We start from the raw sequence: 14,892 nt of genomic DNA, 5'->3' as shown, positions 1-14,892 counted from the left end.
CCAGTTTAAGGGGGGAGAAGAAGAAAGGAAAGGAAAGTCTCTGAAGCAAAATTGCAGCGCCGTGGTTTTAAAGTGCAACCGTGGTAGAGAAACGGAAGGCGATATAAGCGTGCGTGGCCATGATACGCACACGACAAACTGCCTTAAAATATTTAGACTTGAGGGAAAGCTTCATTAACAAACGATAGCACAGCAATCAGCACACGAATATAATTATAACCCTAATAATAATTGTAAATTTTCATCTCATCTATGGGATCTAATGCGCGCGCTGTTGCTTTGTCTCTGCGTGTAGTAGTTGAGAGAGCCAGTTTAAGGGAGGCGAAGAAGGAAGGAAAGGAAAGTCTCTGAAGCAAAATTGCAGCGCCGTGGTTTTAAAGCGCATAAAGTAGTTAAGAGAGCCAGTTTAAGGGGGGAGAAGAAGGAAGGAAAGGAAAGTCTCTGAAGCAAAATTGCAGCGCCGTGGTTTTAAAGCGCAACCGTGGTAGAGAAACGGATACAGCTTGATAAATGGCATAAAATTGCCACTGGAAACAAAGTTCACTGCACGTATACACAAAACCTCGCAACAAGATATCTAAACATACGTATATGTCTCCAATAAATCTGCGTATCTAAGAAAAAGTTACGGTATACAATGGGTCAAACAAGGCAAATAAACATGTTGCGCAATCACAGATTCACAGAATCCTATATCCCGCCCCAATTCCATCCACTTCCCCCGATGTATCGCGCGCGACGGAAGGCAGCGCGCTTGCTCCCCGCTTTTCTCCTTTGCGCACACAAGACTGAGCCACCATCGTCGGCTCACCCATTCTCCCCCTACCCCCACACGCTTTCACTCGCACATACAGCATGCGGCGCGCGGTCACTATGTTATCGCCCTTGGACTTTATGCGTTACATGAGGGCGACGGCAGGAATGCGCCTAGAGTCTCCATACAGTTGCTATCGCAATAATATTATTACGATATGATCGGTAAATACCCGAGAGACGAGCCGCCGTGAGAACGACGACGAAGTGGGTCTGTGCCCTTGGCGCGAGTGAATGTTGGCCTGGCGCTCTGGCTCCATTCTAGTGTAAATAGTCTGTAAATAGCCTCTTTTGTCTGTGTCTTTCTACACGTAACATTCTGGTGGAGGTCAGCGATCCCCGTCCTCGCCACGGAACTCCGGAGTGGTCGGTACGTCGAGCTTGTCACCATGCCTGGTGACGAGCCCGCCTCTGCAACGGCTTCGGCTGGTCCGACTGCTCCCGTCGTCACGGTTGCCCAACATCGCGACCCTGGTGTGTTCTCTGGCCTGGAGGGACAGGACGTTGACGAATGGCTCAAGCTGTATCAACATGCCAGCGCTAATAACAGGTGGGACCCAACCATTATGCTCGCCAATGTCATCTTTTATCTTGGCGGCACGCCACGCGTGTGGTACCAGACGAATGACGAAGAGATCAGCAGTTGGGACTCTTTCAAAGAAAAGCTACGGGAACTGTTCGGCGACCCCATTGGCCGCAAGGTTGCCGCGAGAAAGGCTCTTGCGTCTCGCGTTCAGACATCTACAGAGCCGTACGTTTCCTACATCTTCGACGTCTTGGCTCTATGCCGCAAAGCTGACGATGCTATGTCTGAATCAGATAAAGTGTCACATGTCCTAAAAGGCATCGCCGACGACGCTTTCAATTTGCTTGTTTTCGGCAATGTCTCGACAATCGACGACATCATTAAAGAATGCCGTCGCCTTGAACAAGCCAAGAGCCGTCGTATCACACACCACATCACGCGGCTACCCAACACCGCTGCTACGTCGACATGTGAGGGTCGATCGCGTCAGGCCACCACCTGTGACGACGTCACCCGTATTGTTCGCCGCGAGCTTGAGGCCGCCTGTTCGCCAGCTTTCTCCACGACGCCTCCCGATCCGCCAGCAACCACGATTGCCATGATTCAGGCCGTAGTCCGACAAGAATTTGAGAACATGGGTCTGAACTCCGTGTGTTCAACATCTCAACCCAGCATTCCCCAGTTCTCCACCGGCCCTCCTCGTTCCCGACAGTCCTTTTCCGCCACATCTCGCCGCAACCCGTCCGATTGGCGTACCCCTGATGACAGACCAATCTGCTTTCACTGCTGTCGCACCGGCCACGTCGCTCGTCACTGCCGCAACCGATGGCCTCCGCCTCCTCGGACATACGCCGCCACTTACTCCCGCACCTTTGGACCTTCTGTTCCCTATGCCACCCGCCGTGAACCCACTGCCGCTGATGCTCCTCTTCCGAACCTTCGCTACAGCCGCTCGCCCTCACCTCGACGCCGTCAGTCCCGTTCGCCCCAACCCCGCCGCTTCTCTTCGCCGCCTATCACCTCCCGGGCCCAGCCGGAAAACTAGGCACTGCAGCTTCTGGAGGTGAAGCTACATTGTCGACACTGCCCTCAAATCCTCTGCTCACGTTAAACACGAACCAAAACCTTCTTGACGTTGACGTTGATGGATATCCTGTCACGGCACTCATCGACACAGGGGCACATCTTTCTATTATGAGTGCTGCCTTCCGACGACGACTGAACAAGCTCCTCACCCCAGCGTCGGCACGCATCGTCCGCGTTGCGGATGGTGGTACTGTGCCTATCATCGGCATGTGTACGGCACGTGTTAGCATCGCCGGCCGCCACACTCCTGTCCTCTTCACCGTGATTGCTCATTGCCCCCACGACCTCATTCTCGGCCTCGACTTTCTCTCCGCGCATTCTGCTCTTATTGACTGCTCTGCCAGTACCCTTCGCCTTGAGTTACAGATTCTCGCAGAACCTTCTGACGCACCCCAGTGCCGCCTACGCCCCACTGGCTTTATTTGCCTGCCGCCAAAATCAATAGCCTATATTGAACTCTTGTCTTCCCCACCAGTCCCTGATGGCGAGTACCTCGTCACTCCTCTGCGCGACATTCCACTACAGTATGACGTTACCGTGCCTCACAGTATACTTACTGTTACTGCGAACCGCACTTTCATGCCTATCTTTAACTTTGGATTGGCGAAGCAAATTCTACCACAAGGTATTTGCCTTGCCAACGTTGATTGTCTCGGCGACCATCACGTGGCAAATTTATCAACCGATCCTTCTTGCGAGCTTAGCAGGCCTCTCGTGCCAGCCTCGGCCGCCGATCCCAAGATACAGAACATGGTTGTGACGGACCTGTCTTCTGCGCAGGCTGAAGACCTTTATCGAGTATTATCGGCCTACAGAGATATTTTCGACTTCGACGATCGCCCTTTAGGCCAGACGCTCGCGGTCAAGCATCGCATTCTTACTGGTGATGCTACTCCTATTCACCGACGACCGTACCGAGTTTCTGCGTCGGAACGCCAAGTTATTCAAAGCGAAGTGAACAAAATGCTCGACAAAAACATCATTGAACCTTCGAGTCCCTGGGCGTCACCTGTAGTGTTGGTTAAGAAGAAGGATGGCACGTGGCGCTTCTGTGTAGACTACCGTCATCTGAACAACATTACTAAGAAGGACGTCTACCCGCTCCCACGTATAGACGACGCCCTTGACTGCCTCCACGGTTCCAGCTATTTCTCTTCTATTGATCTTCGTTCTGGATACTGGCAGATTGCTGTTGACGATATGGACAGAGAAAAAACCGTGTTCATCACACCTGATGGCCTATACCAATTTAAAGTAATGCCGTTTGGATTATGCAACGCCCCTGCCACCTTTGAGCGTATGATGGACTCCTTGCTCCGAGGTTTCAAATGGTCCACATGTCTCTGCTACCTCGACGACGTCATCGTCTTCTCACCCACGTTCGACACTCACCTTGAGCGTCTCACAGCTATACTTGATGTATTTTGAAAGGCGAAGCTGCAACTTAACTCGTCCAAATGTCGTTTCGGCCGCCGCCAAATTACTGTTCTGGGCCACCTCGTTGACGCTTCCAGAGTACAGCCTGATCCTGACAAAACTCGCGCTGTCCGAGACTATCCGGTTCCGAAGACAGCCGCCGACGTTCGAAGTTTTGTAGGGCTATGCTCGTACTTTCGTCGTTTTATTCAAGATTTTGCGGCAATTGCTAGACCCCTCACTAATTTTTTGAAAAAAGGCGTACAGTTCTCGTGGGGTACTGCAGAAGCCGCCGCCTTCTCTCGTCTCGTTACCCTTCTCTACTCACCACCCATCCTCGCCCACTTCGACCCTGATGCCCCTACAAAATTGCGTACAGATGCCAGCGGTCATGGCGTAGGTGCCGTCTTAGCCCAGCGTCAGCGTGGCCAGGATCGCGTTATTGCTTATGCGAGCCGCCTCCTCACACCACCGGAGCGCAACTATTCCATTATGGAACGAGAATGCCTTGCTGTAGTCTGGGCGGTAGCGAAGTTCCGTCCTTACCTTTACGGTCGCCCTTTTTCCGTAGTCACTGACCATCATGCTCTCTGCTGGCTCTCATCGCTAAGAGATCCTACAGGCCGGCTTGGTCGATGGGCTTTGAGGCTACAAGAATTTTCATATTCCGTGGTGTACAAGTCTGGCCGCCTGCACCAAGACGCTGACAGCTTGTCGCGTTACCCTGTTGACGACCCTGACTCCTCCAATATTACCAGTGCTGCTTGCATATTCTCTGTGTCGCAGCTGCTTCATTTCGCCGACGAGCAACGTCGTGACGCCTACATCAGAGCACTCATCGACCGTTTTGAACACACTCTGGCCGACGCCACACTACGCCTCTTCGTCCTCCGCGATGGTACTCTGTACCGTCGTAACCTTCATCCGGACGGCTCTGAGTTCCTACTTGTCATGCCTAAACACCTCCGCTCAACCGTTTTAGAAGAGCTTCACGACGCACCAACGGCAGGACACCTCGGCGTATCTCGAACCTATGACCGTGTACGTCGCCGTTTTTTCTGGCCGGGCCTTGCCCGTTCCGTGCGACGTTACGTCGCCGCCTGTGAACTTTGCCAACGACGCAAGAAGCCTTCCCAGCTCCCCGCTGATTACCTGCAGCCGCTCGACATCCCTGCCGAGCCCTTCCATCGTGTCGGCTTAGACCTTCTCGGCCCATTTCCGGAATCTACATCAGGAAACAAGTGGGTTGCAGTCGCGGCGGACTACGCGACCCACTATGCCGTAACCCGCGCTCTTCCGACCAGTTGCGCAACTGATGTTGCGGACTTCCTCCTGCATGATATCATTTTGATTCATGGTGCTCCGCATCAATTGCTAACAGACCGTGGCCGTACGTTCTTAGCCAAAGTCATTGACGACATCATGCGTGCCTGCGCAATACAGCATAAGTTTACCACCTCCTACCACCCTCAAACGAACGGCCTCACTGAGCGTTTGAACCGCACCCTTACAGACATGCTATCCAAATACGTTTCAGACGACCACCGTGACTGGGACCAGGCTCTACCTTACATCACCTTTGCGTACAACTCTTCCCGTCTCGACACTGCTGGCTTTTCTCCTTTTTACCTCTTGTATGGCCGTGAACCGACGCTACCACTGGACACTGTGCTTCCGTCCACCACAGTATCAACTAGCGCTTATGCCCGTGATGCCATCGCCCATGCTGACCATGCTTGCCAACTTGCGCGCGCTCGTCTACAAGTCTCTCAAGACAAACAAAAGCAGCGCTACGACCTCCGTCACCGTGATGTCACTTTTGTCCCCGGCACCCTCGTGTTGCTTTGGTCACCATCGCGTAAAGTTGGCCTTTGTGAAAAACTGCTTTCGTGCTACACGGGCCCATATCACGTGCTTCGCCAAGTGACAGATGTCACCTACGAAATCGTTCTCGCCACGCCCACTACGTCCTCTCCTGTGACAACCAGTGACATTGTCCACGTCGCCCGACTCAAGCCCTACAACTCTCCACGTGCCTTGGATATTTAACTGCAGCGTGACGGCGCTTTTGCTGCCGGGGGGTAGTATTACGATATGATCGGTAAATACCCGAGAGACGAGCCGCCGTGAGAACGACGACGAAGTGGGTCTGTGCCCTTGGCGCGAGTGAATGTCGGCCTGGCGCTCTGGCTCCATTATAGTGTAAATAGTCTGTAAATAGCCTCTTTTGTCTGTGTCTTTCTACACGTAACAATATAATAAGAGTATCCGGCACCTGAAGCGTCCCATGGCACATTACTTTCCGCAAAAGAAGTAACAAAATAGAACTTTCAGCATGCGACAATTCGCTGCGCCACAACGTTTTTTCCCCCCTTTTGTGGGGCGGGGGAACCGTAATGAAAAAAAAAAAAAATGCAAAGGAAAGTATGTTGGTCACAATCGAATGCCTACTTTTGGCAACTAATGTGGCTATTAAAGGAATATCGAAGAAAACACAAGACGCTTGGTCCACCATGAACCATGCGCATACTGCTCGGTATCCTACACCGGCGAAAGACTTTCTGGAGAGGTTGGGCTCAAGCGAACGCGGTGCAATCCGTCGAGTCTCCACAGCGATGGCGGCGAGCGACCATTGTTTCTTTTTCTCGTCAGCTAGCTAGAAAGCGTCCAAAGCTCTGCCAGGCGAAAATGCACTCTGCCAGAGAAAACCGAATGCACACCCAAGTGCCCCGCACTTTGGTCGGGGCAACATGAGAAAAATGCGTGCGCTCTGGCTGGCTCTGGCAGCCCCCGGGTAGAGGAGCGAGAACAAAAAAGATTGAAGAGGCTGAATGTGTCCTTGCGATTAAAAGTCAAAGTAGAAAAAATAAATAAGAATGTAGTTACCTTGGCTGGCTTTAGTGTTTTCACTGGATGCTCTGGCGCAGGTGAAAAAAAAATGTTGGTATTTTTTATGTGACATGACGGCACGAATGAACCACCACAACGCTTCGTCTCATCGGGCCTCGCTGCGGGCTTTGTCAACTCGTTGACAGTGTGTTAATTTGGCTTGTCTCATTGTATGGCCCAATGTACGACTTTGGAAAAGTTAATCCACCTTTGGCCTCAAATATTTATGGGAACATTAAACTTACAAAGTTCCGCAATTGAAAATCTAAAGCACACGTTTGGAAATGTCAATGCATGTTTCACATCAAAAGTTGGAGAACTTTATACCCATAAAGTTTCGGAATTGACATCCACGCGCTCCGTAGATTCCAGGATAGATTGTATATTCCGTGGCCTCCGCGTGATGCCACGGTGAGCCCGTTCGCCATCAAAACGTCCTTGAAACTTTGTGCTCGGATGGGGCTGCTTGCGTTATGTGACTCCCGGTGCATGGGCATTGCCGCGAAATCCAGCCAGAGTTGGCAATTTTCGCGGTGAAATGGCTTTTCGACCGTGAAAAAGATGTTCTAGACAAAATACAGAATGATTTCCTGCGCCAGGGGTTGCTTTGGTCGGCGGTGCATGGACAGCACGAAAAAATTTCGGGGGGGGGGGGCTGTAGCCCCATAAGCCCCCCCCCGCTGGCTGCACCCCTGGGGAGAGATAACATGGGAGGGGGAAACTACAAAGCCAGCTAAAATAAGAAGAGGTCTCAGGCAGGGCTGTCCATTGTTGCCCCTGCTTTTTATGATTTAGATGAGCCAAATGGAAAAGAGGCTAGAACAGAGCACAATAGGAACCGACATAAGCTATATGCTGGAAGGGCAGATGGTAACTCAAGTACTAGCCGGACTGATGTATGCAGATGATATTGTACTGCTTGTGGACACCCGAGTAGGGCTACAGGAACTAATGAGCATATGTGGAGAGGAGGGAGAAAAATTGGGACTGCAATTCAGTAGAGAGAAGTCTGGTATAATAGTATACAATGAAGAAAGGGGGGAACCGTTGTAAATACAAGGCACTAAGATTGATCATGTTGAAAAATACAAGTATTTGGGCATATGGCTAAACGAGGGCAAAAAGTACTTAGAAGAACAGGAAAAAATTATGATTGAAAAAGTGAAAAGTAACTCAGCTGTAATGAAACACAAGGCACTATGCAACTATAATAGGTACGAAATGGTTAGAGGGGTATGGAAAGGGGTTATGGTACCGGGCCTCACATTCGGAAATTCAGTGCTGTGCGTGAAATCGGAAGTTCAGGCATGCATGGAAACAAGACAGAGAAGTGTGGGCAGGTTGGCCTTAGGAGCGCACGGGAACACTCCTAATGAGGGAGTGCAGGGGGACATGGGATGGACGTCATTCGAAGGTAGAGAGGCAATAAGTAAGCTAAAATATGAACAGAGGCTCCCAGCACTGGGGGAAAAAAGGTGGGCGGGAAAAGTGTACAAATAGTGGCAGAAAAGAGTGGTTAAAGCAGCTAGAAGAGTGGCAGCAGCTAGAGTAAGAAAAGAGTGGCAGTAACGAAGGGGAGGCTGGAGGATTGCTGGAGGATTGCTGGAGGAGGTCAAGGGAGAGATAATACCATAAATCGGGGAGCTAATGTTTTCTATACTATTTTAGATAGTTATTTTGGTGGGAGGAGGGGAGTGGAAACTAGTTTAAGAGGAAGGGGATATAGAGAAGAAAAAAAAAATAGGAGGGGGAGCAAAACGCTAGGTGGCGCCAGCCACCGCCCGTTACAAAGGGTGTAGCCGCCGCCGTCCGTCTGTCCGTGCCAGAGAGCGTTATGGCGTCGTGCAAGCGAGGACTCGCGTCATTCCCCAGCTCGGATAAAGACGGCGGGTGCTCAGCATAGAAGAAAAATTAGAGATCGTCCGTGCTAAAAAAAAATATGGGGTTTAACGTGCCAAAACCACTTTCTGATTATGAGGCACGCCGTAGTGGAGGACTCCGGAAATTTCGACCACCTGGGTTCTTTAACGTGCACCTAAATCTAAGCACACGGGTGTTTTCGCATTTCGCCCCCATCGAAATGCGGCCGCCGTGGCCGGGATTCGTTCCCGCGACCTCGTGCTCAGCAGCCCAACACCATAGCCACTGAGCAACCACAGCGGGTATCGTCCGTGCTATCGAACATGACACGAAGAAGTCGGCGCTGGCACGCGACAAGGATCTGCTGTTGACTACGGTGTGTGGCATTTGGAATGCGAAGAAGTTGCTCGGCAGCGCTGCTGCGACCGCGAAGACATGTCGGCTACGAGGTTAGACTTTTCGCCATCGTCGCCTCTGTTGTTGCCGAAGTGTCGCCTAGCGACAGTGATAAGGACGACACGGAAAGCGACAGCACAGGCGAATCAGGCCCGACAGTGGCAGAAGCTACGCGTTACGTCAGCCTAATGAATGCAATCGTCGCGACGAGAACAAGCGCGCGATAACGTAACTCTATTCCAAACAAAAAGTATTCCAAACTCCGGCACCCAGCAATGAAAATGCACCCCCGGGACTTCTGCAGCGCTACTGCGCGCGTGCACGGAGAATACGTAACGCCAACGAGGAATCTGCTATGCGAGTGTTTGCCGAGAAGAGGGGGCTGGCTGAAATACTGGCACGCAGCTTCAGTAAGTTTGAGGCCGCTGTCGTCGTGCTAGGCCGCCGCGGCATCAAACGAAAATAACACTTTTGTCGGGTGAAGTGAATAAATACTGCATGTCTTTTTCCCCTTTCACCGCACTCTCTCTGAGTTCTGTTTTCGACAGGTAAGTGGGCGATCTCATGCTATTTCGGTTAAACAGTACTACCGTTTAGTACGTAGTTTTTCCAAGCTCCGGCCAACTACGGTTTAACGAGGTTTCACTGTATAGGCTGTACCTTTGATTTCTTAGAAGGTTGGCAGTGTTATCTGTTGTGTGGTGTGAGAGTTCTGAAGCTCTTTTCTTCTTCTTTTTTTTTTTAATCAGTGGCCAAACAAGGCAGCCGTGCCGAGTTTTCGGCACCTCCAAATTGCAAAAGCACAGCCTCCGAGATTTAGTGGCTGCCTCCGAGATTTAATGGCTGCCTCCGAGACATTGCCATCGGTGGTCTGTAGGGCGTCACCATTTATTCCAACCAGCAGGTGACACGCTACAAGAATAGTGAAGAAGAGTTAGAGCCAGTACAAGCGAGTACTGTAGTTCAATAAAGGCAAGTACCACCGAAAATATTTATGAAAAAAAAGAATGTTGCCTTTTTTTCTCCGTGTAATGGCCACATGTTAAATTTTCACCCCAAGTCTCGGAAAAAAACCTGCAGCCATTACATGAGTATATACGCTAACTGTGATTATGTAAGTCTTTTATGAACTGATCAAGAAGAAGGTTCCCAGAATTAAGGGGCCCGATTTTTGTTAGTCACGATATGGAGCCAACAAATAATGAAGCCAAAAAGAAAATGCATAGGAGAAAGCTATTTGTAGTTTTAATTGAAATGTAGAAATGACAAGCTTAAGGGAAATGAAGGTTGATGAAAAAAGCAACTTGCCACCAGTGGGAGCCACACCCATAAAGTTCGTACTACGCGTGCGCTGCACTATCAATTGTGCTACAGCGGTGGCTGTTGCACATCCACCTTCCTGAGTATTTATGTATGTGTACAAGATCTAACCCGAGGAGTGTTGGCCAGCGCCCCTCGTGGCCATGGAAGCAGATGTAAACACCCTTTTTGCCCCATGGCATCATGTAAGTGAACTTTGGGAGCAAGCAGCTGACCAATAAACCCTCGTATGCTACCTGGAGGCACCAAACCTCCTGGAATCGAAGGGAACTGATGCCACTCAAGGCCTCTCTGACCTCACTACAAATTTCAGACCCAACATGGTCTGAAATTTTTGCTTTATATTTTTTGTACACAACTTCTTACTGCGAACTATGACAGTCACTTGAGGCTTAACCAATTTACAGTTATGATTACCAGTTAAATTTTTTTATTTTCTGCCCAAATTTTTTTTTTATCCTTAGACTCTTGGCTGAACTTTGTAACAGCCAAGAGTTCAAATCAACAGACAGAATTAAATTTTTAGCTGATGTAGATGCATAATTTTCCAGAACATCATAATGAAATATTCCCATTTGTAACCAAAGCCATGCCAACTTCTTCCCTTGGACTCTCTCACGTAAACAACATTGTGGTCTCACACATCTTCAATGCCGAGCATCGCACACTCCTATTACTCAGAAAGTGAAGCCATTTTGCAGAGAGCAGTTGTGTGTTTTCTGGCACTCCCGAGCCTGCGAGGTGCCTTTGCGCAGTCACCGCTTGGGACATGAAAGTGTGCATATACTTCGATGGCGGTAGCATACGCAGGAAACAAGAAGGAATACAATGCCCATCGTGTCCAAGCGCTTGGCTAAAAAGTGATGATGAGGTTGTTGTGCGACGCCCGCCAGCCCATGCAGGTCAACAAAGACACAGCCAAAATTTAAGGGTCTTTCACAGTAACCAAAGTATTACCCTCAGGCCTGTATAGCGTTACTAACTTACGCCTGACTTACGACCTGACTATGTCACTACTGCCCATACAAGCCAAAAATAGAAAAAAGAAGCGTTGGACAGTGATCAGAGTGATTTGAAATGAAGAGCAAGACCTTTAGGTTGGCTGAGTGTAACCAAATCTGCACCGACAAAGTGCCCGCAGCCCTTTCTTCACTAGGACTGTCTCACATAAACATCCTGTGGTCTCCCATCTCCGGCACACTGCCTAGCCTGGTGAACGCAGCGGATCCCGAGCTCTTCTGTTACTCAAAGTACAGTCCTTTTGTATTGTGCGTTTCCTTGCTCTCCTGCGCCTGCAAGGTGCCTTCACGCATGCACTGCTCCAGATGAGCAAGTGAGCTTATACTCTTTCTACCCAACTCCGTCACTTGCACCTGGTTGATTGTGGTATATCTTCATCCACTGCTGCCAGGCAATCTAATTGAGTTTTCTGTGTTAATGGTTGTGCTGCTCAAGATTTTTTTTAGTTATTTTGTAATTTTGCTTTACACATTTAAGGATTTTCGAAAATGGCTCATCACAATGTGAAGCAATGCCCTTTTCGTATACATATTGAGAATATTGTGCAAAATAACAGAAATGGGCTGGGTCAAGAACTTCTGAGCATCCCCATATAGTGGACCTGCAAGTGTGACTTTATATTTTCTAGTCTTGATAAACCTTTGTTTTGTGTTGTGAATGACCTTGCCTGTGATACTGAGCTAGACACATGTATCCATTGCATCTTATTTTCCTTTTGATTAATCAGCCTGTGGATTTACTCAGTTCAAAAATTCAAGCCAAGCTACTCAATGACACCCTGGGGCAAAGCCGGAAACTATAGAGGGCACATAAGACATGCCCCTAGTTGATATTGAGGTGGCGCCATCTAAATGTATATAATGCACAGTGCAAATAAAGTATGGGGTCTTTAAGTCAGGGCAACAGCGCAGCGCAGTCGCTCTTCGTTGGCAAGTTCAGGGCAGCTCGACCATGCTCCCAACAACACCCCTTCAGACACCACCGAGATGACAAAAGTGGCATCAGAGCACACCCTCACAAATTGTGGGCTTTAACGTCCCGAAACTGCACAGTGGGTTATGAGGGATGACATAGGATTAATTTTAGCCATCTGGAGGGTCATTAACATGCACCTAAATTTAAGCACACAAGCTATATTGCACTTTTTCCCCACCAAAATGCGGCCACCGTGGCCACGAATTGAACCTGTGACCTCGTGCTCAGCAGCACAACGCCACAGCCACTGAGCCATTGCTGAGAGTATACCCTAACACCACCGAGATAAAAATAAGCAACTGGAATGGGGGGTGAACAGGAATGTTGCAGAACCCCATTTAGTGGAATGCATCAGTACACAGTAAGGCTGAGGCAATGAAATTTTGCATCACAGAACAGTGTTGTGTTGACAATGTGGAGTCCATGGCAGCAGCCAGGAAACAAAGCGAGTACTACCTTTGGTGGCCAACATCCTGTAAGCAGCTCATATAATAACAGTTTGCAACTACTAAGTTGCGAAAATTCAATTATATATCCTCTTGATAATTAAGAAACAGAGCTTGCAGCTTAGCCAACAACCATGCAGCAATTGCAAGTGTATTTACAAAGTGCACAATAGCTACTGCTGTTGCACATATTTGCGAGTAAGCCTCTTCAAGATGTATGCTATTATTTCAAAATAGGTGAACAGTTTCTCCTAGTATTTTCATTTCCATTTCTCTTAGCTTCAGAAATAGTAGCAAGCATATACTCACATTGTGGTGTAACCTGTCCTCGTGGCTGTGCTGACTGTTCAGCTGCTTCTTCTTTTTCTTTTTTTTCTTGCGACGTTTAAGGCTGTCAGTGCTCTGTGTGGAGTCCTGCTTCTCCAGTTTGCTCCTCGGTACCTCATCTGCAAGCAGCATGCTCTCGTGGGGAACCTCTCCTGTCGCAGCCTGAGCAGGTGGTGGCTCATTCTCTCGGTCATCATCCTCTTTGGCTGTGTCTGAGAGAGATAGCTCTGCTGACAGTCCAGTGAGCTGTTAAGATGAGAGCAACAGACATGCAATAGCTCTGCATAATAAAAAATTGCGATGACATCACGTAGAACAAGCTGGCTGGCTTACAAAATCACTATTAATGTATAAAAAAAAAGTGTAATATTGACTTCTTTCCTAAACCAAATCAGCCAGTTTTAAATATACTGCCACCACCACATTTCCTATAAACTGCTAGCTCAACTTCAGGTTAACTAGCTGTGGTACACACATATTTAGTTGTTTCCTAACTGCACATAGGAAATGAATTTCATCAACAGTTAATGCCCTGCAACACTTTTAGACACTTTTAGAACTTGCAGTGCCACAAGAAAATACTGTTGTAAGCACCTGAGCCAAGCATTATTCCTTTACATGCAACTGGAAGTCCACAAGTTTGCTTGAAAGACAGCTTGTCTTTTTTTTTTTTCAACTTTTCCCTCCCTGTGACGGGAATTGAAGACGCATTTTCCCTGCATACCCATGGCTACGTGGAAAGGGCTCCATGTGGATCAGTGAACAACTAAACACATTTACTTCACAGTGGCTTAAAGGGGCCTTGCAAAACTTCGAGAAAGGTGCGAACTGTGTCTGGTATTAAAGGGTATCACAGTGCATGAATGGAGTTCTTTGCAATCAAATGCTTCCCCTTACAGGCCTTCCAGCCTCCCTCTCCTTTTTCATAATTCCTACAGAGCTCGAAGCTGTACTGATGTGCTGCCACAGAATGATGCCCTCATTGCCCCATTTATCATCATGCTGTGCTTGCAATCAGCATGGCATTCCAAGATCAATTCTGCACGATGCCTGATCTCAGAGGCCATGATATCAAAACAGCAATAGTGTTCTCTACCACCCTATCAGTCACATGATTCGTCCATTTTTGGTTCTGCCAGAGGTACTGCTTAATTGTGATGTGGACAGGAATTTGCCCAATAGCCATCATGTTTTATGTATGTCATTATAAATCTATAAAGTGGTCGGTATTTCCAGAAGCCAAAGGAAAGGGAAGGCAGTCTTCTGAAAGTGTAGGGTCCTTGCTATGTGCGTGTGTATAATATTTGGCTCATGACAGAAGTGTTGAGAAACTGGGCAATGTTGAAGAAGTGTTGCTGGCCCTTTAAATCTAATTAAATTTTTCAGAATTTATACACAATACAGAGAAAAAAGTTGAAGAAAGAAATGTCAGTACCATAAATTACAGTAAGTAAATCAACCTTCATGGTTTTGTACAAGATATGCATTGCAGTTGAAACCTGCATCTATAAAACGCAATTTTGCAAAACATATACTCCGCACAACTTATAGTAATTTTTTTGTACCAAAACAATTGAGCGATTCAGTTCTCCACAGACAATTTCACCAGTTTATTTTTATTTCTCAGCACTATATCTAAATTATTTCGTCACTATGCTGTGGCAACTGACACCACCAGGGGACCTAACAAACCCTTGTTGGGCTTGTTAGGTGCTGGAAAGCCTATTCCGAAAACACGCTCGCCGAGGCTTCTTTGCTGGAAGTTGCTGCTGGCAGGGTACAGCTACAGCTTGAGCTATAGGCCTGGAAGCCTGATAG

At 48.5% G+C, this 14,892-nt stretch overlaps 1 protein-coding gene across 2 annotated transcripts in view; it reads right to left on the bottom strand.

Moving 5' to 3' along the window:
• The window catches only part of Nulp1 (Nuclear localized protein 1), a 150,354-nt gene that overhangs the window by 127,823 nt on the left and 7,639 nt on the right, over positions 1 to 14,892 (bottom strand). For both annotated transcript variants that reach the window (XM_050195448.2, XM_050195447.2), the window contains exon 2: positions 13,057 to 13,320. In XM_050195448.2, coding sequence (XP_050051405.1) covers positions 13,057 to 13,320 — 264 coding nt within the window. The remainder of the gene's footprint in view (positions 1 to 13,056; positions 13,321 to 14,892) is intronic.

The sequence above is a fragment of the Dermacentor andersoni genome, chromosome 1, assembly GCF_023375885.2.
Source record: "Dermacentor andersoni chromosome 1, qqDerAnde1_hic_scaffold, whole genome shotgun sequence".
NCBI classification, from domain to species: domain Eukaryota; kingdom Metazoa; phylum Arthropoda; class Arachnida; order Ixodida; family Ixodidae; genus Dermacentor; species Dermacentor andersoni.
This window is presented reverse-complemented; position numbering and strand designations above follow the sequence as displayed.